The sequence below is a fragment of the Rhinatrema bivittatum genome, chromosome 16, assembly GCF_901001135.1.
Source record: "Rhinatrema bivittatum chromosome 16, aRhiBiv1.1, whole genome shotgun sequence".
Taxonomy (NCBI): domain Eukaryota; kingdom Metazoa; phylum Chordata; class Amphibia; order Gymnophiona; family Rhinatrematidae; genus Rhinatrema; species Rhinatrema bivittatum.
This window is the reverse complement of record NC_042630.1, coordinates 14,771,013-14,792,321: the sequence shown is the minus strand read 5'-3', so window position 1 is coordinate 14,792,321 and position 21,309 is coordinate 14,771,013. Positions and strand designations below refer to the sequence as shown.

The window sequence follows — 21,309 nt, the reverse complement described above, 5'->3', positions numbered from 1 at the left end:
CGTACAGAAAAAGCGCTAACGAGCTACACACATTGCTGTGATTGGTGGATGTGGCATTGCTGAATCTGTCACTGGGCTGTCATTGGGGGATCTGGCTCTGGTGAGTGGTTCACTGTTGTGTGATTGGAGGATCTGGCTCAGAATTAGCACTGGTGAGCGGTTCACTGTTGTGATTGAGGGATCTGGCTCAGGATTAGCGCCGGTGAGCAGCTCACTATCGTGTGATTGGGGGATATGGCTCAGGATTAGTGCTGTTGAGCGCCTCGCCATCGTGTGATTGGGGGATATGGCTCAGGATTAGTGCTGTTGAGTGCCTCGCCATCGTGTGATTGGGGGATATGGCTCAGGATTAGCGCCGGTGAGCGGCTCACCATCCTGTGATTGGGGGATATGGCTCAGGATTAGTGCCGGTGAGCGGCTCACCATCCTGTGATTGGGGGATATGGCTCAGGATTAGTGCCGGTGAGCGGCTCACCATCGTACGATTGGGGGATATGGCTCAGGATTAGCACTGGTGAGTGGCTCACCATCGTGTGATTGGGGGATCTGGCTCAGGATTAGTACTGGTGAGCGGCTCACCATCGTGTGATTGGGGGATATGGCTCGGGATTAACACCGGTGAGCAGCTCACCATCGTGTGATTGGGGATATGGCTCAGGATTAGCACTGGTGAGCGGCTCACCATCGTGTGATTGGGGGATCTGGCTCAGGATTAGTACTGGTGAGCGGCTCACCATCGTGTGATTGGGGGATATGGCTCGGGATTAGCGCCGGTGAGCAGCTCACCATCGTGTGATTGGGGATATGGCTCAGGATTAGCAGCGGTGAGCGGCTCACCATCGTATGATTGGGGGATATGGCTCAGGATTAGCACTGGTGAGCGGCTCACCATCGTGTGATTGGTGGATCTGGCTCAGGATTAGCACCGGTGAGCAGCTCACCATCGTGTGATTGGGGATATGGCTCAGGATTAGCACTGGTGAGCGGCTCACCATCGTGTGATTGGGGATCCTGCTCAGGATTAGTACTGGTGAGCGATTCACCATCGTGTGATTGGGGGATATGGCTCGGGATTAGCGCCGGTGAGCGGCTCACCATGGTGTGATTGGGGATATGGCACAGGATTAGCGGCGGTGAGCGGCTCACCATCGTGTGATTGGGGGATATGGCTCAGGATTAGCACTGGTGAGCGGCTCACCATCGTGTGATTGGGGGATCTGGCTCGGGATTAGCACTGGTGAGCGGCTCACCATGGTGTGATTGGGGATATGGCTCGGGATTAGCGCCAGTGAGCGGCTCACCATCGTGTGATTGGGGGATATGGCTCGGGATTAGCGCCGGTGAGCGGCTCACCATCCTGTGATTGGGGGATCTGGCTCGGGATTAGCGCCAGTGAGCGGCTCACCATCGTGTGATTGGGGGATCTGGCTCGGGATTAGCGCCGGTGAGCGGCTCGCCATCGCACGACTGGGGGGAGTTTGGGTGCTGATGGATTGATTGCTTTCCTGTCTTTCCTCAGACGAGGACGGCAGCGGAGGATCTGGTGGGGGTGAGAGGTACAGCGAGGACTGGCCCTCAGGAACCAGCGCAGGCTCCAGGCCGGACGAGGGCCGCGCCCCACGGAAAGAACGGCCCAGCAAGGGCAGCAAGCAGAACCAGAGTGGGCGGAGCGGTGCCGGGCCCGGCAGGCAGGCCTCTACCGGGCTCCTGCTTTTGGGGCTGCTTTTCCTGCTGCTGCACTGCCGGTAACACCTGGAGCTGCCACACGCACCCACGCCGACTGCTACATCCGGTCAGCCTAACTTCAACGGGGGGGGGGGGGGGGGGGGGCCCTTTCCAGCAGGCCTGTGGATACGAGTCAATCTTTCTCACAAAGATGATGATCAGTCTGAGACTTTTTTTTTTTAAAGAAAAACTTTTCTTTCTTCCCTGCTTGGAAGATATTTTTTACTTTGTTTTTTAATCTATAAAATCATCACAACGGATATTCTTCCGCCTACCTAAGGCCATACAGGCACGGGGAGTGGGGGGCTGAGTGCCGGAGAGGATTTTTCAGGTGGGAGGGTGAAGGTAAGGGGGTTGTGAAGGACATTGATGGGAGGGGAGGGGTGAGCGTGCAGGGGGAGGGGGTGAAGAGCGGCTGTAATAGAGAAAGATGCAGGGGAAGGGAGGGAGGGGGTGCAGTTATGGCGGGGGAGGGGGGGGGGGGCGGAGGGTGCATTAAGTATTAGAGCTCAGGGGTATAAGAGAGAATAAAGAGTTTTTGTCAGGGCAGCGAGTGCCACCCGCTGGGGAGGGGTAACCCGGGCCTTGTCAGCGGGCAGTAGGAGATGGAGTGAAAGGCTCCAGAAGCGGAGAATGGAGAAGATTGGTCCTAGCAAAGGGGGTTTTAGGTAGAGGGACTGGGAGAGTGGGGGCAGACAAGTTGCACAAGGTGCCTGGGGTAACTCAGGAGCTTCCTGCCCCTCTAGCCACCATTAACCCTTTCCAGTAAGCAGGGGGGTAACTCAGGAGCTCCCTCCCCCACCTATATAGCCCTTTTGGTGCCTGGTTATGGAGACTGGATGCAGCCCCCCCTTAATAGCGCAGTCTGAGCCCTCTCCTCTGGAAGCCTTCCCTCCCCCCAGTCCCTTTTTTGATACTGTAGCTGCCTGGCCTCACCCTGATTTTTTTATATATGCAATAAACTGGTTAATTTATTGATTTTGATCGGCCTATGTCTGTCAGATTTGTGTGTATGTGTGTGGGGGGGGGGGGGGGGGGGGGGGATCAGGCAGGACTGTTTTGGTACAATGATGGCTCCTCAGTGTGCGCTGCCCTGCCGGAAGGCGGGGGTTGGGTTCAGGTCTGCTTCATGGGCAGGGGGGGGGGGAGATTTCCTGCCTTCGACCCTGGTGTATTTCCCATTGAAAATATCTGGGATACTTGCGTGGAAAAACGTGGAAGAAATGTGTTGCCGCGTCTTGCCTTAGGTGCCACTGCTAGCCCCGCGAGGACGTGAGGCGGGTGCCGCGTGCCCATGGGTAGCGCAGTCGTACGACTGGCGTTGCCTCCTGTCTCGGGTGTGTCTGCGAGACACATCCGTGCATGCTGGGATTCGCAGTTGTGGTCTCCCCCCTGCCTTTCAGAGCTTATCTGGAGAAACAGGTTTAGCCTGGATACGTGGCAGCCGAGGGTAACACCACAGCAGAGTCAAACAGGTCTGACTAGTCTGTGACCGCCAGCGTGTCTTTAGAGAGTAACACGGCAGATGTTGGCAGAGAAGAACACTCTCTGGGCTCACTCACTCTGTCCAGTTTTTCCTGCCTACCTTACTCTTAGCGCTAGCTGAGGCTAGCTCCCAGCTGTACCAGCTTGCCCTTCTGCAGGGTATCACTTCTCCCTGTCTATGAATGGTAGCCAAGTCCGCTATATTTGGCCACCTCCCACTGATTATATCCCATAATAGATTGTATGCTTCGCTGCCAGAGACTACTTTTTTGTAATTACTGCTCAATGTAAATATTTTACTTCAGTATAATTTATTTAACTACTGTCTCCTTTTCCCGTCGATAGCAGGGCTGAATTAGCCATGCTGTCATGGGATCTGTCCATCAGGTCCGGGAGGCGGAGCTTGATAAAGCAGAGGTTGAGTTTTTTGTCCCTCTGCGGCTGCGCGCGGGTTCCCGCGCAGGAAGTACCAAATCTTCTCAGTCTGTTCTTTCCGCGCGCGGGAACCCACGCGGAGCTTCATTCCTCCTCATGTCTGAATCAGGTTTTAAAAGATGCCGCTGTGGCAGGGTAATGTCGGTTACAGACGGTCACGACCGATGTTACCGCTGCCTCGGCGTACAACACAATGTAAAAAATTGTGAATTTTGCGCTCGGATGTCACCCAGAACGCAGAGGCAGCGGGCCTATCGTCTTCAGGAGCTTGTAAGTACTTCCGAGCCCTCAGAAGCCCATTCTTCCCCGGGACCGGCGAAGAAAGACCCGCAGCCCAAGAAAAGAGCAACTTCATGTGGTGACCTACACAAGAAGAGTCAGGGCTCTGATTCTTCGGACCGGGACCGGTCCTCTATCCGTGCGCCGCGGCCTCCAGAGGATTCTGGAGCGGCCGCTCCACCCTCGAAGAAGGTCCATAGTGAACCCAAGCACGGCGCAGACCGACACTCTCGACCACGAAAGAGGTCGGCGCATATCGACCCAACTTCGAGCCTTCCGCGCCGGACTATGTCGCAGTCGCAGTCTCCTCTAAAAGTGACGTCGGTGCCGGCCAAATGTCATACCGCGCCGACGTCGTCTGGAGACCTCACGGCGCCGCCCTCCTCGGCGCGGGACACATTGAACCCTCCATTGACGCACACGGCGCCATGCCGGGGCTCGGCGCACACGGTGCCGCAACAGGAATTGGCGCCGGGATCGGTGCCGACATCTTCGAGGCACGAACCAGCGTCTTTGCAGCTCCGTTCGGCGCCGAAACCTGCACAGCATGTACCTGCGCCATCTTCATCGACACTTACTACGGCGCCAACTTCATTACACAAAACAACGCATGGACACTCAAAATCAAAGGAACACATAAGAGATTCGTCCCCTTCGGCGACTCATGTGGCAAGACAAATACCCTCCAAGATAAAGGTTACAGAACACTCTCAATGTAGGAGGGAATGGTACAGCCTATCAGGGAAGTCTGACCTCGACAAGACAGCACAGGGTATTCAATCCATGGTCTTGCAACGGAAAAGGAAACATCATTCCCCTCAATCGGCCACGACTTCTACTAGCTCACAACAACGTTCCGTAACTTCCTCCAAGATACGAAAACGGGACCATAGCCGTTCGCGGCATAGCCGCCATAGCCACAAACGCAGTCACCGACACCACTCCAATAATGGACCCTCGACAAAGAAGGATGGTGGTCCACGTACTCATTCTTCAGGATCTTCTTCATCTAGATCGAGACAAGTGACACAATCACCTATCTGTCTCTCTACCTCTCACACTTCTAGATCATTAAGTAAATCACCTTCACCGGTAGATCGTCCTCGCTCACCTCAACTAGATTCTGGGTTACATGCTGTCAATAGACCGACCATGCCGGCTCACGCCAAGGAAGCATTCCTACAACTCTCTCAATCCCTTTCAGGATTCTATGAAACATTGGAGTCAGCATTTGTGATGACTACTCAGCACACCTCTCCACTTCCAGACCCTAAATCTCCGCCGGCTACTACTGCGAGACAAGATATGACTCCCCTTCCAGTTCTAGCAACCCTGTTATATTGTAACTTTATTGTTTCTTATGCACTTGTTATATGTACTAAGTTACTGCACCCCTTGTTATCTGTAAACCGGCATGATATGATTGTATCATGAATGCCGGTATAAAAAAGCTCTAAATAAATAAATAAATAAATAAAATACTTATGTATATCTATATATCAAGTAGCGCCATAGAAATAATTGGCAACAGGAAGTAAGAATGTTGGAGCCCTGCAGCCGTTTGGTGTTGGTTGTCCTCGACTCTTCGGAAGCTTGACGCTGTCGTACCGATTCTCTTGGTCTTCAGCCAGTTTTAACCTTCCACTGACTCATGTTCAGCGTACAGGTTTCCATATGCTGCTGCCTTTGATTTCTTGTATTTATTGCTACTCTATCTGCTCTTACCATTGCCATGAAACTTAATTGACAGCAGAATTAAAGCAATTTGAAGGGTTTTTTTTCAGTCAATGCACAATTCAGCTGTGAACTTGGTTGCTGAAGGTTGTGATCAAGGCTAGCAGTATATCAGGATTTAAAAAAGATTCAGACAAGTTTCTGGAGGACAGGTGGATTAACAGTTGTTAGCTGGGTAGCCTTGGGGACCAGTTTGTTTGCCAGTCCTAAAGGAAACGAAGAAAGTGTGCATAGGAGTAACTTACTGGTGCAGCAGTTACTACCCTTAACCAATAAGCCTTGATGCTTTTGATGCGACTCCATCATTGCTCTCTGCTTCAATGGCAGGGGGAAAAGGGAAATTGGATTCAGACAGCATGAATTTTTTACAGTCTGGGGTACTGATGCTCAGACATTAAGGAAAAAACACAACTGCTTCTATGGCCAAATCCATAAGCAAAGCCCATCAAGCAGCAGTGACTGATATACGGAGGTAAACTGCACGGCGCGGCTCATGCTATCATGGGAAGCTTGCTGGGCAGACTGGATGGACCATTGGTACTTTTCTGCCGTCAGTTCTACATTTCTATCACCTCTTCTGGGAATGAGCAACATGGAATGGATGTCCCCATTAGGATCCTGCTAGGTACTCATGGCCAGGATTGGCCACTGTCCTTTTCACTTTCCACCAGCATATACGTAATACGTCCTGAACATCTTCAGCCTCTCGGTGCAGAATTCACATTGCAGGCCCCGTTTGGTTTTAGTGGCCCTTCTCTGAACTGCTTCCATCCTCTCCCTGTCCTTAAGAAGGCCCAACCTCCGGGGGTGGTGCTCATCGTGACTTGCAGCTGAGTTTCCCGCTTGTTCTCCACCCCAGCAAACCTTCCGCTCTCCCTGCTGCTTTCATGACACTGGCTTCCTTCAGGTCATCTGAGATGATTACTCTGAGGGCCGGTTCCTGCTTGGCAGTTGCTAGTTCTTGAAGTCCTAATTCAGGGATGGCCAACTCTGGTCTTCAAGGGCCACAAACAGGCCAGGTTTTCAGGATATCCACAATGAATATGAATGGAATAGATTTGCACACACTGCCTCCACTGGATGCAAATCTCTCTCCTGCAGATTCATTGTGGATATTCTGAAAACCTGGCCTGTTTGTGGCTCTCGAGGACCGGAGTTGGCCACCTCCTGGCATATAGGTGTAGTTTAGGCTGAGGTCCCTCTGCTATGTCACTTAATAACATACATAGAAACATAGAAATGATGGCAGAAGAAGACCAATCGGCCCATCCAGTCTGCCCAGCAAGCTTCACGCTTCCTTTTTCTCATACTTATCTGTTTCTCTTGGCTCTTAGTAACCTTTGGTTCTATTTCCCTTTCACCCCCACCATTAATGCAGAGAGCAGTGATGGAGCTGCATCCAAGTGAAACATCAAGCCCAATTAGTTAGGGGTAGTAGCCGCCGCAATAAGCAAGCTACACCCATACTTATTTATTTACCCAGACTATGTTATTCAGCCCTTATTTGTTGTTTTTCTTCTCCCCTGCTGTTGAAGCAGAGAGCTATGCTGGATATGCGTGAATTATGTTTTTCTTCTCCCCTGTTGTTGAAGCAGAGAGCTATGCTGTATATGCATTGAAAGTGAGGTATGCATTGAAAGCCACATTAACTATCAACAAATATTGAATAAGCCTAATAATTGGTAATACCTATAGCCTTTGAACTCTCTGTTAATTTTACATACTCTTACCCACCCCTGGGTTTTTTTGTTTTTTTTTTAATTTGGAGATGGCAGCCCTCCATCCTTCCGCTCCGTGAAGGTGGAACACCAACCACTGGCCACTGGCATCCCGCTCCGTGAATGCCTCTGTGGCTACTACCGCTCCGTGCAGTGTTTTGCTGCCTCCTCTTTATACACGTCCTCTAGACCTGATGGACCTTATCTGTTACTCTTGGCTCTTGGTAACCTTTTGATTCTATTTCCCTTCTACCCCCACCATTAATGTAGAGAGCAGTGTTGGAACTGCCTCTAAGTGAAATATCTAGCTTAATTAGTTAGGGGTAGTAACTGCCGCAATAAGCAAGCTATGCCCATGTTTATTTGTTTACCAAGACTAAATAATTCAGACCTTGTTTTTTTTCTGTATATAGATCTACTTTTCTTCCTTCCCCCTGCCGTTGAAGCAGAGAGTTATGCTGGATATGCATTGAAAGTGAAGTATCTGACTTTCTCCCCTGCCGTTGAAGCAGAGAGCTATGCTGGATATGCGTGATGTATCAGTCTTTCTCCCATGCCGTTGAAGCAGAGAGCTATGCTGGATATGCATTGAACATGAAGAACCAGGCTTATTTGGTTTGGGGTAGTAACCGCCGTAACAAGCAAGCTACTCCCCGCTTTTTTTGTGAATGCAAATCTTTTTCCACGTTTCCTCTTGCCGTTGAAGCTTAGAGCAATGTTGGAGTCACATTAACCATGTGTATGTTTATTGAATAAGGGTATTATCTCTAGGCAGTAGCCGTCATTCCCGCGAGACACCCACTCTTCATTCACGTCCTCTAGACTTTATGGATCCACAGTGTTTATCCCACGCCCCTTTGAAGTCCTTCACAGATCTGGTCTTCACCACTTCTTCTGGAAGGGCATTCCAGGCATCCACCACCCTCTCCGTGAAGAAATACTTCCTTACATTGGTTCTGAGTCTTCCTCCCTGGAGCTTCAAATCGTGACCCCTGGTTCTGCTGATTTTTTTCCGACGGAAAAGGTTTGTCGCTGTCTTTGGATCATTAAAACCTTTCAAGTATCTGAAAGTCTGTATCATGTCACCTCTGCTCCTCCTTTCCTCCAGGGTGTACATATTTAGATTCTTCAATCTCTCCTCATAAGTCATTCAATGAAGACCATTCACCCTTTTGGTCGCCCTTCTCTGGACTGCCTCCATCTTGTCTCTGTCTCTTCGGAGATACGGTCTCCAGAACTGAACACAGTACTCCAGGTGAAGCCTCACCAAGGACCTGTACAAGGGGATAATCACTTCCCTTTTCTTACTCGATATCCCTCTCTCTCTGCAGCCCAGCATTCTTCTGGCTTTAGCTATCGCCTTGTCACATTGTTTCGCGACTTCAGATCATTAGACACTATCACCCCAAGGTCTCTCTCCTGCTCCTTGCACATCAGCCTTTCTCCCCCCATCGAATACAGTTCATTCGGATTTCCACTCCCCATATGCATGACTCTGCACTTCTTGGCATTGAATCTCAGCTGCCATATCTTCGACCACTCTTCCAGCTTCCTTAAATCCCATCTCATTCTCTCCACTCCTTCCAGCGTGTCCACTCTGTTGCAGATCTTAGTGTCATCCGCAAAAAGACAAACTTTACCTTCTATCCCGTCCGTAATATCGCTCACAAAGATATTGAACAGGACCGGTCCCAACACGGATCCTTGCGGTACACCGCTTTAAACCGCTCTCTCTTCCGAGAGAGTTCCATTTACCATCACACATTGTCTTCTGTCCGTCAACCAGTTTGCAATCCAGGCCACCACCTCGGCACTCATTCCTAAGCTTCTCATTTTATTCACCAGTCTCCTGTGCGGGACCGTATCAAAAGCTTTGCTGAAAGCCAAGTAGATGACATCAAGTGCTCTTCCTTGATCCAATTCCTTGGTTACCCAGTCAAAAAAGTCAATCAGATTTGTCTGACAGGATCTTCCCCTGGTGAATCCATGCTGCCTCTGGTCCATCAATTCTCCCGACTGTAGATAGTTCACTATTCTCTCTTTCAACATTGACTCCATTACTTTTCCCACCACCGAAGTGAGGCTAACTGGTCTGTAGTTACCAGCCTCTTCTCTGTTCCCACTCTTGTGAAGCGGGACCACCAACGCTGTTCTCCAATCACTTGGCACCACTCCCGTTTCTAGGGATCTATTGAACAGGTCGCACAGCGGACCCGCCAGCACATCTCTGAGCTCCCTCAGTATCCTGGGATGAATTTCATCAGGCCCCATGGCTTTGTCCACTTTCAGTTTCTCCAGCTCTTCCCATACATTTTCTACTGTAAATGGAGTTACATCTACTCCACTCCCCTCCAGTTTCTTGTTAACTAGCGACGGTCCTTCTCTAGGGTCCTCTTTAGTGAACACAGAACTGAAGTATTCATTTAATATTTCTGCCATTTCTTCGTCTCTCTCCACACATTGATCCTTTCCATCTTTCAATTTCACTATACCACTTTGAACTTTTCTCTTTTCACTGATGTATCTGAAAAATGTTTTGTCACCTCTCTTTACCTCCTTGGCAATCCTCTCTTCTGCCTGACTTTTTGCCGTCTTGATTAATTTCTTCGTCTCCCTCAGTTCTACCAGATATTCTTCTTTGTGCTCCTCCCTTTGGAATCTTTTATATTTCTTGAACGCTATTCTTTTAGCCTTTATTTTGTCAGCCACCTCCTTTGAGAACCAGATAGGTTTCATTTTTCTTTTGCTTTTCTTTACTTTTCTAACATATAGATTAGTTGCCTTGGTAATTGCTCCTTTTAGATTGGTCCATTGTTGATCCACATCTCTCTCATTCTCCCAGCCTTTTAATTCTTCCTCCAGGTACTTCCCCATTTCATCAAAGTCCGTGTTTTTGAACTGCAAAACTCAGGTCTTTGTGCTTCTTTTCCGTATCCTTTTTGTGATATTAAACCATACCGTTTGATGATCACTGGTGCTGAGGTGGGCGCCCACCTGGACATCAGAGACATTATCTCTATTAGTGAGCACTAAATCGAGTATAGCTCCTTCTCTCGTGGGTTCCATTACCATTTGTTTGAACAAAGCTACTTGCAGGGCATCCACTATTTCTCTACTATTATTAGATTTTGCAGATGGGATTCTCCAGTCTACATCTGGCATATTAAAGTCTCCAACGATCACCACGTCTCCCTTCTTTCCTATCTTTTGGATGTCTTCAACCAGATCTCTGTCCAGCTCTTCCTTTTGGTTTGGAGGCCTGTAAACCACTCCGATAAAAATGGATGTCCCATCTTTTTTTAGGTCAGCCCATAGTGCTTCTTCATTGCCCCATCTTCCTTGCAGCTCAGTTGCTTGGATATTGTTTCTGATATAAAGAGCCACTCTTCCCCCCTTTCATATCCTCTCTGTCCTTTCTTAACAAGTTATAGCCCGGTATTGCAGTATCCCAATCGTGAGATTCCGTGAACCACGTCTCCATGACAGCAACAATGTCTAAGTCTGCCTCTATCATTAGGGCTTGCAGATCTGGGATTTTATTGCCCAAACTACGAGCATTTGTGCTCATAGCTTTCTAGCTTTCCTTGTTCAGGTTACTGCTGTTCCTGGACTCCTTTTGTGAATTTAGTTGAGTTTTGTTGTCCTCTTCTCCCTTCCCCTTTACATTTGTGCAAAGGAAAGGATTAGTGCCTTTGGTGACAGATTCATCCAGCACAATGACCTTTTTCCTTTGGTTATGGATCTGGAATTTCTTTATGCATTGGGTTTCTTCTTTCTTTTCAGATATCACTTCAATCACTTTCTCAAGAGCTTCTTCAGTATTTACTACAGAGAGGGCTTTTTGTACTTGTTGCACCTGATACAGGGTGTGTCTCTGCATCACAGGTTCAATTCTACCAGAGCCCACTGTAATCTTGTTGTTTGAGTTCATTAATGCCCTGTGTGAGTGTGGGGGTAGTAGACTTGTGGGCTGCACAGCTGTCAAGAATGGGTGCCTGTGGGTCACAGGTCTTATCCTACCTGAGCCCACTGTAAATCTCTTTATCCTTGACTTTTGGTTTTTCTGTGGTAATGGGGCATTAATTGCTGAAAATTGTAAAGAGGGTGAGCCTTTCTTCATTGAAGCTAATTCAGCTTTAACTTCAGCCAGCTCCTTTTTCAAGGAAGAGAGTTCTGAACAAATGGGGCAAGCCCTAAGTTTCCAGATGATTTCCCTCAGAATAAAGGCTCCACAATAGTTACATTGTATACACCTCATTTTGGTAATTTGGTTGTTAACACCTGAGGTAATACCAATTTACTAATTTATCTTGTTGCCAATTATGTATTTAGGAAGACTATATCAGAAATACAAACAGGGGTGGGTGGGTAGAGGGGTAGGCTGGGAGGGAGTTAAACAGTTAACCCTTGGCCAGGGCTGTTCCCTGGACACTGTATCTGCTGTTTTTGAACAGACCTTCCCCCAGGTAAGGCTATCTAATGTAAACTTTTCCTCTGGTTATCCCTAAGGAGAGGGACTTCTGTCTGTCTCCTTCAATGTCCAAGCAGACTGAAGAGGAGTTAAATTCCCTCCTGCTATGCACTATGTCTGTTGCCAATAGCTGTTAACCACTCCCCTGTCTTTGTAGTTTTCTCTTTTGATTAGACAAACAGCACTTTAAAACAGCAATAGCATATAACTAGAAAAATATACAGATAATATTAGCACTACCCAAAAACAGTTAATTTCTATAATAAGGATAAAATAAAGTGAAATAAAGTTTAAATTCCTTAGCTTAAAGATATTGAAAAGAACCAATGCTATCGCCCTGACGTACTCCACTGGCCAACTCCCTGAATTCTGTTGCTTCACCACTCCTCTCCCAGTTAATAGCTTTCTGTCCTACTCCTGCACTGGCTGCTTTGTTTGCCAGACTTCTGTGGGAAACGGTGTCCAAATCCTCACTGAACTCACGCCCACTGACGCAGCCCAATCCACCACTCTGATCACCACCTGATTTGATGTGATCTCCCCTTTGCGAATTTTGTGCTGTTCGGGGAATCCTATAATCTGCGCCTTCCCTAGGTGCTCTGCTGCCCTTCCTTTCTGTAAAACATATTTTGTAACCCAGCACTTTACCAATCTTCGTGTTTCCCGGCCTTTGTGCTGTGGCGCTCATCGGTGTGCCTTCAGCCCTGATCAGATGTGCCATGGGACTGCCCGATGACCTGGATCCGGGCAGCACCTGGGACAGGGCAGACGGGAGGAGGGTGCGGGGCCCAGGGTGGATCAACCATAGTGGGGCCCTGGAATGCTGACATTATAGTGGGGGGGGGGGGGGGGATGGGGCTATTCTGGCGGTGTGGGTCCCAGGCTGATTGCCCTCACTCAGCACAGCCTTGACCTAGGATCTGCTCTCAGTGCCTCACAGCAACAAGAATCACCAGCAGTGGTTCCTAACGTGTAGGAGGTCCTTTCTGAGAACCCACCTAATCCCGCATGCCTCTTCTTCCTAGCTGCAGCGTGAGCTATGGAATGTGTTAATTACTAAGCAGCATGCAGGGCACGGATAGCTGGGCACCCGCCTTACTTGGCAGCTTCCTGCTCCTGAGCTTTTGAGGCCTTCCAGCCTCTGTCTTATCCCCGGGCTAAGTGAGACAGGGAGAGTGTGCACTGCGCACTGGATTTGACTCCTTCTGAGTGTTGGGAGTAACCAAGCCACCTGCCCACAGCACACTGACTTCTCCCTTCTCCTGCACTGGGACGCAGAAGGAAATGGCCCAATCTGAAGGGTTCGTTTTTTTATTTATTTTCTTTTATATACCGACATTCGATCGAAATATCACATCGGTTTACAGGAAACTGAGAACTAGGGGGGAGGTCCGCCCTATTTTACACAATAACATGGTAAACATTCTGTTATGTCTTAAGTAACAAGAGTGATTAAACATTTGAAGAGAAGAAGGCGGTATAAATAGTTTAACAGAAATAGTATATATATACAGGTTTCAGGAATGCTAGAAGGTGGGCAATGGGAAGGGTGGGAGTTGTGGGGGAGTAGGGTCAGGGGGATGGGGCTGTCTCTGCCCCCATTCTCCCTTTGTTTTAAAATTTGGAGCATTCAGTGCTTCTGTAGCTCTTGATTTGGCCGTACACATCCCCTCCATGTGCGCAATGCATGCCCCTTAGAGGCTGCTGTGCTACACAACATTTTTGTTGATGTAGGTGTGCCTTGGGCTTGAAAAGGTTATGGAAAACTGACTGCGTCACCTTGTCACTATCAGGCCGATGCAAAATCGGCCCGGGGAAAACGGGCGCTCACTCTTCCCAACGCACGCTGATCGACCTCTCCGGAGCGCCTGATTTAATCTTTAAATTGGCTGTTGCGGTAAAAGGAATGCGCTAGGGGAAACTGTACACCCCTAGCGCTTCCTCGGCAGCGGGCACCTAGGAGAGGTCGGCTGTCAGCGGGTTAGGAAAAGGGACGCTCAGTTTTACGAGCGTCTGTTTTCCTAACCTGGGCACAGCCACGGGCAAGGAAAATGGACGCTCGTTATTTGAGCGTCACTTTTCCTAACCTAACCCCAAGCACATTAAAAAAAAAAATGATTGGAGACATGATGATGTCACCAGCGAGCATGGCGGCTTAAGCAACGCTCCCGGCTCTACCCTGTACCTTTATGCTTTAAACAGCGGCAATTATAATATTTTTCAAGCGCATTTCGGCGATCCAGACTCCCCGAAGGCTCGAGATGGCGGGGAAGAGAAAAACTGTTAGCCTGAAACAATTTTCTTATGAGAAAATGGAAAATGACTCCGGCGCACATGCAGAGGAGCAGGCCGCTGAGGGAGACATGGCGCCCAAGCCCGACCACGCAGCTCCACAGTCTCTGCATGACTTACTATCGCGCTCTGAACTCAGGGAGTGGTTCGTAGAGCTTCGGGCAGACATGCGGCAACACAAGCAAGAGCTTCAATCACTCATAGCAGACGTTAAGGAGGATTTGGCGTCGCTGGGACATCGGGTCGATGACCTTGATACCCGGATGGATAGGCAGGAAGTGTTTATGCAACGCACGAGTGAAATACAAAAAAGTAAGCAGGGCGGGAGCGCATGAACTTAGAAGAAAAAATGGAAGACCTAGAAAATAGGTCTCGCCGCAACAATTTGCGCATACGGGGAATCCCTGAAACGCCCGATTTTACAGATTGCAGGGAGGTGGCAACATGCTTATTTCGTTTCATCATGCAAACGGCGCCACCCGCCAGTCCAGAAGGGGAACAGCTCTCCTTCACTTATAATATTGAAAGAGCGCACCGGGTACAAGGACCCCGCAATGGGGATCGGCCTAGAGACATACTGCTCTGCATGCAGGTCTTCCGGGAGAAGGAGCAAATTTATGTGGCGTCCAGGAAGCAGCGTGAATGGGTACGGGAAGGACATAAGGTGAGCATTTTTGCGGACCTGGCGGCGTCCACTCTACGCAAGCGGTACGAATTAAGAGCTGCGACATCGGTCCTACAGGAGAAGATGATTCGTTACCGCTGGACATTTCCCTTTGGGCTTATTTTCACCATCGCAGGGGTCACATACAGAATCAAGACCCTAGCAGAAGCAAAGGAGGCCTTTAATAAAGCTAACATCTCCAATGATCTACCTACAAGCAAGCCGGAAGAAATACCCTTTAGGATGACCGCTACTCTGGGATGGCAGAGAGTGGGCAACAATAAACGCCTGGCACGGCAGAAGTCTACCCTCGACAACAGCTCCAGAGGTCCGAGGTCTGACCCTTGACTTTCAGTGCCTGGCCATCGTCTGCAGCTTTCAGAATACAAGAAGCCTAACTTCTAATTCGTACAGGGCATCGCTCCAGAGCGCAAGTTCCAGGCAGGATTCTTTATGTTTTAGGACATGTTCAGACTTGCGTCAAGCCTGCCGGGACATTGCGCACTAATTCGCAAAAAATTAGCTGGCTGAGTTTACTGCTCTATGGTGCGTTCAGGTTCTCAGCATGAATGTAGCCAGGGCGAGGATACAATTGGTATGGGGGGATTGGACGCAGCCTGGGTTGCTCCATGAGTTCACACTATTGTTATAATTTGTTATGTTATTCTGTACAGGTTAACTGGAGATCGAGGGGGGACCACTGCAAAGAGGCACACAGGAGGGGTAATAGGAAGTATGAATGGCGCTGAAGGTATGGTCTCTTAATGTTAAGGGTCTTAACTCCCCCAAAAAGAGGCAACTCTTGCAGAGAGACTTGCAACAGCAGCGGATTTCCATAGCCCTCATACAGGAAATGCATTTGCGCAGGCAGCATGAACGTTTACTACAGTTAGCGGGCTACCCCAATGTGTATTTAGCAGCAAGCACCCGGGGCAATAAATATGCTGGGGTGGGCATATTGATCGCCAGATCCGTCACGTATGAATACTTGTCTCACATAGCGGACCCCAATGGGAGGTATCTTTTCTTAAAGATAAAGCTGGATCAGCATGTTTATACGCTCATCAATATTTATGCCCCTAATAAGGACCAAGGATGTTTCCTACGAGCCTTAGTGGATAAAATGAACCATTACATAGAAGGATGGGTTCTGTGGGGGGGGGGGGGTGATCATAATTTGGTCCGTAATCCGAGAATAGATACCTCCCACCAACACAAAATCAGGTAGTTGGGCTGCCTCTTCAGAGTTGTCTAATGTGATCTCTACATGGGGCTTGGTTGATATATGGAGGTCTCGCAACCCCTTTTCTAGAATGTACACTTTTTTCTCTCATCCACACGTCCTACTCTCGGATCGATTTTTTCCTAGTAGATAAGGGGTTACAAAACCAGGTCATAGATGTGGGAATTGGAGATATCACTTGGTCAGACCACACTCCTGTTTGGGTGATGTTGACACTATCCACAGTGGACATGTGCTCCCGCTATTGGAGACTGAGAGAAGAGCTACTAGGGGATGAGGAGCAGTGTAAAGTGGTTAATGAATACCTCCGGGAGTACTTTCAGCAGAATACTGGTTCTGTAAAAGCGGCGGGGTCCCTTTGGGAATGCTCTAAATTAGTTATCCGCGGGAAACTCATAGCACTGGCCACTGCGGGGAAAAAGAAATGGGAGCAAAGTAGAATAGAACTCCTTGGAAATCTGAGCAGGCTGGCGCGCCAGCACGCACTCTCCGTGAACCCTGATTTGTTACGACAATTGGGGGCCATACGAACAGAACTGAATATGTTGGACGCAGCCTGGGTTGCTCATGCACTGGAGCGCACGAACCAGAGATTCTTTGAGGGTTCAAATAAAGCAGGCTGAATCTTAGCCCGACAGTTGAAGCAAGGAGCTATTCAGAACAATATTGCCAAGCTAAAAAATTCAGAGGGGAAGTATGTTACCTCGACTGTAGAGATTAGGGAGTGTTTTACTAAATTTTATGAGAATCTCTATAAAAAAGATGACACTATTTCTGAGCAGTCTATTGGGCGGTACCTTCAGGATTTATTGTTATCAGGCCTTACGGTGGAACAACAGGGTATTCTCGACGATCCGATTAATCTGGCAGAGGTTCAGGTGGCCATTCGAGACCTGAAGGCCTGCAAAGCTCCGGGTCTCGACGGTTTCTGTGGTGCGTACTATAAGAAGTGTAGTGCATCCCTCCTCACACCCTTAGTGAATTAGTTTAATAGCCTGCGCTCACTTACCCCCACACACAAACACAGCCGGCATAACGGTGTTGGCAAAACCCGGCAGAGACCCAACTCAATGCAGCTCCTACAGACCAATATCTCTCATTAACCTTGACTTGAAGATCCTGGCAAGGGTGCTCGCTGCGCGTCTTAATATGGTACTACCGGGGTTGGTTCACAGGGATCAAGTAGGGTTCATACCCCAAAGAATGGCGGCAGATAACGTACGTAAGGTTACTGACATCATGTGGTGGGCCAAGAAGCAGAATACGCCATTTTTGCTACTGGCAATTGACGCAGAAAAAGCATTTGACCTTGTGCACTGGGAGTTTTTGTTTGCCACTCTGAAGAAAATGAATTTTGGGCCCTTGTTTCTACAATGGATCAGTGTACTTTACCACCTCCCTACGGCGCGCATAAAGGTTAATGGGGGATATGGGAGTGCGTTTCCAGTACAGCGGGGAACCAGACAGGGGTGCCCTTTGTCGCCCTTATTGTTTGCTCTTTTTTTGGAGCCTTTTACGGAGCGTGTCCGTAACTCTACTAAAATTACGGGTGTACAACTGGGAGACCTACATCTGAAACTATCTCTTTTCGCGGACGATATCCTCATGACAATTACCAACCCTACCACTTCCTTATAGGAAATCACTACAGAAATCGCATCTTTTAGTGCGGTCTCTGGCTTTAAAATCAATCTAGACAAATCTGAGCTCCTTAATGTATCGGTTGATACTAGTACTCTCCGGGAACTGCAACAGTTATATCCATTTAAGTTAGCAAAAAATGCTATTAAATATCTAGGGGTGCATATCGGGGCCAATAGTGATGATTTATACAACCTCAACTATACACGTCTCATAGGTAAAATAAGGAAAGACCTACAGACATGGGATAGGGATCAGCATTCTTGGATGGGGCGTATAGCCATTGTAAAAATGAACATTCTACCCAGATTTTTATATCTGTTTATCACACTGTCTATTCAACTTAGCTCTGCTCTACTGAGGTCTTGGCAAAAGATTCTATTTGACTTCATTTGGCGCAGGCGGCTCCCAAGAATATCTCGCCGCTTGCTATATCTACCAAGAGACAGAGGAGGCCTTGGAATGCCTCATTTAGAAAAATATTATGTGGCGGCTCAACTCTTGGTGATTATGGATAGCCATAGGGTAACCATAGCCAAACAATGGGTCTCCTTAGCCGACCGTATTCTGGGACAAATGCCGCTTGCGGCATTGACCTGGCAACCATGTGATACGTGGGTTGCTGTGGATAACTTATCCCCCTCCATCAACACTACTCTGCGACTATGGGATAAGTGGAAGAAGCAAATTGTAGGCACTCGCTTGTATTTTTATTCCACTCATGTCTCTCATTTAAACAATTTCCCTGCCGGGTGTCATAATCCAACCTTTAGGGGCTGGCAAGCTCGAGGTCTCATCAAAATCGAGCATTTCTTGGGGGGGCGGTTCAGCGATGACCTGGCCTCAACTCCAGAGTACGTATCAGCTGCCCGACACAGACTTTCTTACCGGATATCAAATCTCCCACTTTATTAATAGTGCATCTGTATCTTTCTCCATAGCACAGGGTAAAACATTAATTGAACACTACTTTGACGAGGCAGATAAGAAGCGGGGGATGGTCTCTAAACTATATGTACTATTGTCAGGGGGTGAAGTTGAGAGTTTCCCTCATACCAGAGCTTGGGAGAGGGACCTGGCGTGGGTCATTACTGCTGAGGAATGGCTACAATTATATACTGCAGTAAAAAAGTGCTCTGTCTCAGCGAATATGCGGGAGAATTGTTATAAGATGATTACCAGGTGGTATTTGACCCCGCACATACTGCATAAACGCTATCCCAATATAAGTGGGATAATAAAAACATTCATTCATCCATTACAACAGTTCCATCTTCTACAATTCACATAATACTCATACGAAATTTATTTTTCATTCACTCTGTTTGTTATTTTATTGTTTAAAAAACCGCAAGTCTTGAATGTTTATTGTTATTATTTTAATTGTTAGTTTTAATTTGTTTTTTAACTGTTATGTTTTTTATTATTATGCATGTTTGGTTGTAAACCATTTTGATTAATTCTTTCGAATTGTAAAAGCGGTATATAAACATTTTTAAATAAATAAAATAAATAAATAATCGTTTTGCCTTCTTTCCACCTTTCTTAATGTGTGGAATACATCTGGACTGTGCTTCTAGAATGGTATTTTTTAACAATGACCACGCCTCTTGGACATTTTTTACTTTTGTAGCTGCTCCTTTCAGTTTTTTTCTAACAATTTTTCTCATTTTATCAAAGTTTCCCTTTTGAAAGTTTAGCACGAGAACCTTGGATTTGCACACTGTTCCTTTTCCAGTCATTAAATCAAATTTGATCATATTATGATCACTATTGCCAAGCGGCCCCACCACCGTTACCTCTCTCACCAAGTCCTGTGCTCCACTGAGAATTAGATCTAAAATTGCTCCCTCTCTCGTCGGTTCCTGAACCAATTGCTCCATAAAGCTATCATTTATTCCATCCAGGAACGTTATCTCTCTAGCGTGACCCGATGATACATTTACCCAGTCTATATTGGGGTAATTGAAGTCTCCCATTATTACTGCACTACCAATTTGGTTAGCTTCCCTAATTTCTCTTAGCATTTCACTGTCCATCTCACCATCTTGACCAGGTGGACGGTAGTATACCCCTATCACTGTAGTCTTCCCTGATACACAAGGGATTTCTATTTATTTTATTTATTTTTAGATTTTTTTATACCGGTGTTCCTGTATGAAATACAGATCACATCGGTTTACATTGAAACAGAACATAAATTTTGCCTAGAGGCATTACATAGAACAAGGTTACGGAACTTGGAACAGGGTAAACTAGTTCAAAATTAACATTGTAATGTAAACATATTTGCTAACAAGTCTCATTGAGCAGCAAAAACATGAAAGCAAAACAGTAAAAAAGTATATTATCTCCTTTTTATCTCTAGGGATCCATGCAACTATATTCAGTCCTGTTGATTTTTTCTTCGGTTGCTGTCCATGAACAGGTTTCACCAGGGCCTATAACTATCCCAGCAGTATTGTCTTCACCTAAAGATTATGGAACATTGCTAACACCATCATTAGCCTCAGTGCCGAAGGTAAGAGTGGGCACTGTTTTATTCAGGGTGATCTGCGGCCAGATTTCTACCCATAAAGATTCAATTTTGTATTTAGTCTCATGCAGGATGTTTATCCTGTTGGACTCTATGCCATCCCGGACATAAAGCGCCACACCTCCTCCCGACTGCTCCTCTCTGTCATTGCGATATAATTTGTACCCCGGTATAGCACTGTCCCATTGGTTATCCTCTTTCCACCATGTCTCTGAGATGCCAATTAAGTCTATGTCATCATTCACTGCTATACATTCTAATTCTCCCATCTTACTTCTTAGACTCCTGGCATTAGCATACAAACATTTCAAAGTTTGTTTTTTGTTTGTATTTTTATTCTGCTTTTTAATTGATAGGGATAATTGACTAAGCCACAAGCTTTATTATGTCAACAGGTTTTTATTGCAACTCGGATGGTTATTGCACAACATTGGAAGCAGACAGTAATTCCTGCACTTATACGTGTACAGCAAAAGGTTCATTATCTATGCTGGATGGGCGGCAATCACAGTGGAATTACACAAAACTTTACCATTGTTCCGGGACACTTGGACGCCCTTTTTCGACTGGGAAAAGTCAGCCACTGTTTAGACCTGTCTCTTTGCGATACATTGCCCTTTCGGTATTAGAGTCCTAACAGAATAACTGCGCATTAACCAGCAGTGGTCCATTCAGTGAGGAATTTTCTTATGTGATATTACCCTTGAACTCATGACAGGGGGGGTGGGTGGCTACGGAACTGGGGGTATGGGGTTTGGTGGGAAATGAGAATGGGGATGAGGGATGTTTTCTATGTTTGAAATTGTTGAAAGACATTATGTATGCCATTTGTTGATATGTTTCTCATACCTGTTTGTCTCTCTTTCAACATAATAAACTATAAATTAAAAAAGAAAAAATTATTATTTTTTTTAAATATGTCCTTTTTGTTCCTCTGATTTAATATTGCCACGATATTAAGTCGGAGGAAGTACAGAAAAGCCGTACTTATGTATCTCCCTCTACAGATCCCCCAGTATTCTCCCTCACCCCTGTTCATTTTCTGCTTGCACTAAGATGTCTGTAAACTGATGTGATGTAAAGTTA

At 47.2% G+C, this 21,309-nt stretch overlaps 1 protein-coding gene and 1 long non-coding RNA gene across 2 annotated transcripts in view; both read left to right on the top strand.

Moving 5' to 3' along the window:
• The window catches only part of GPC2 (glypican 2), a 98,548-nt gene extending 96,773 nt beyond the window's left edge, over nt 1-1,775 (top strand). Inside the window, 1 exon segment of the mRNA XM_029579687.1 lies at nt 1,520-1,775. Within this exon segment, the coding sequence (XP_029435547.1) occupies nt 1,520-1,749 (230 nt within the window). The 3' untranslated portion in view covers nt 1,750-1,775.
• An 11,277-nt stretch (nt 1,776-13,052) lies between these two features.
• On the top strand, nt 13,053-21,062 carry LOC115078771. Its single transcript, XR_003853151.1, has 3 exons — nt 13,053-13,148; nt 20,056-20,208; nt 20,619-21,062. It is a non-coding gene; the product is annotated as an uncharacterized LOC115078771 (long non-coding RNA).
• Nucleotides 21,063-21,309: the final 247 nt, after the last annotated feature.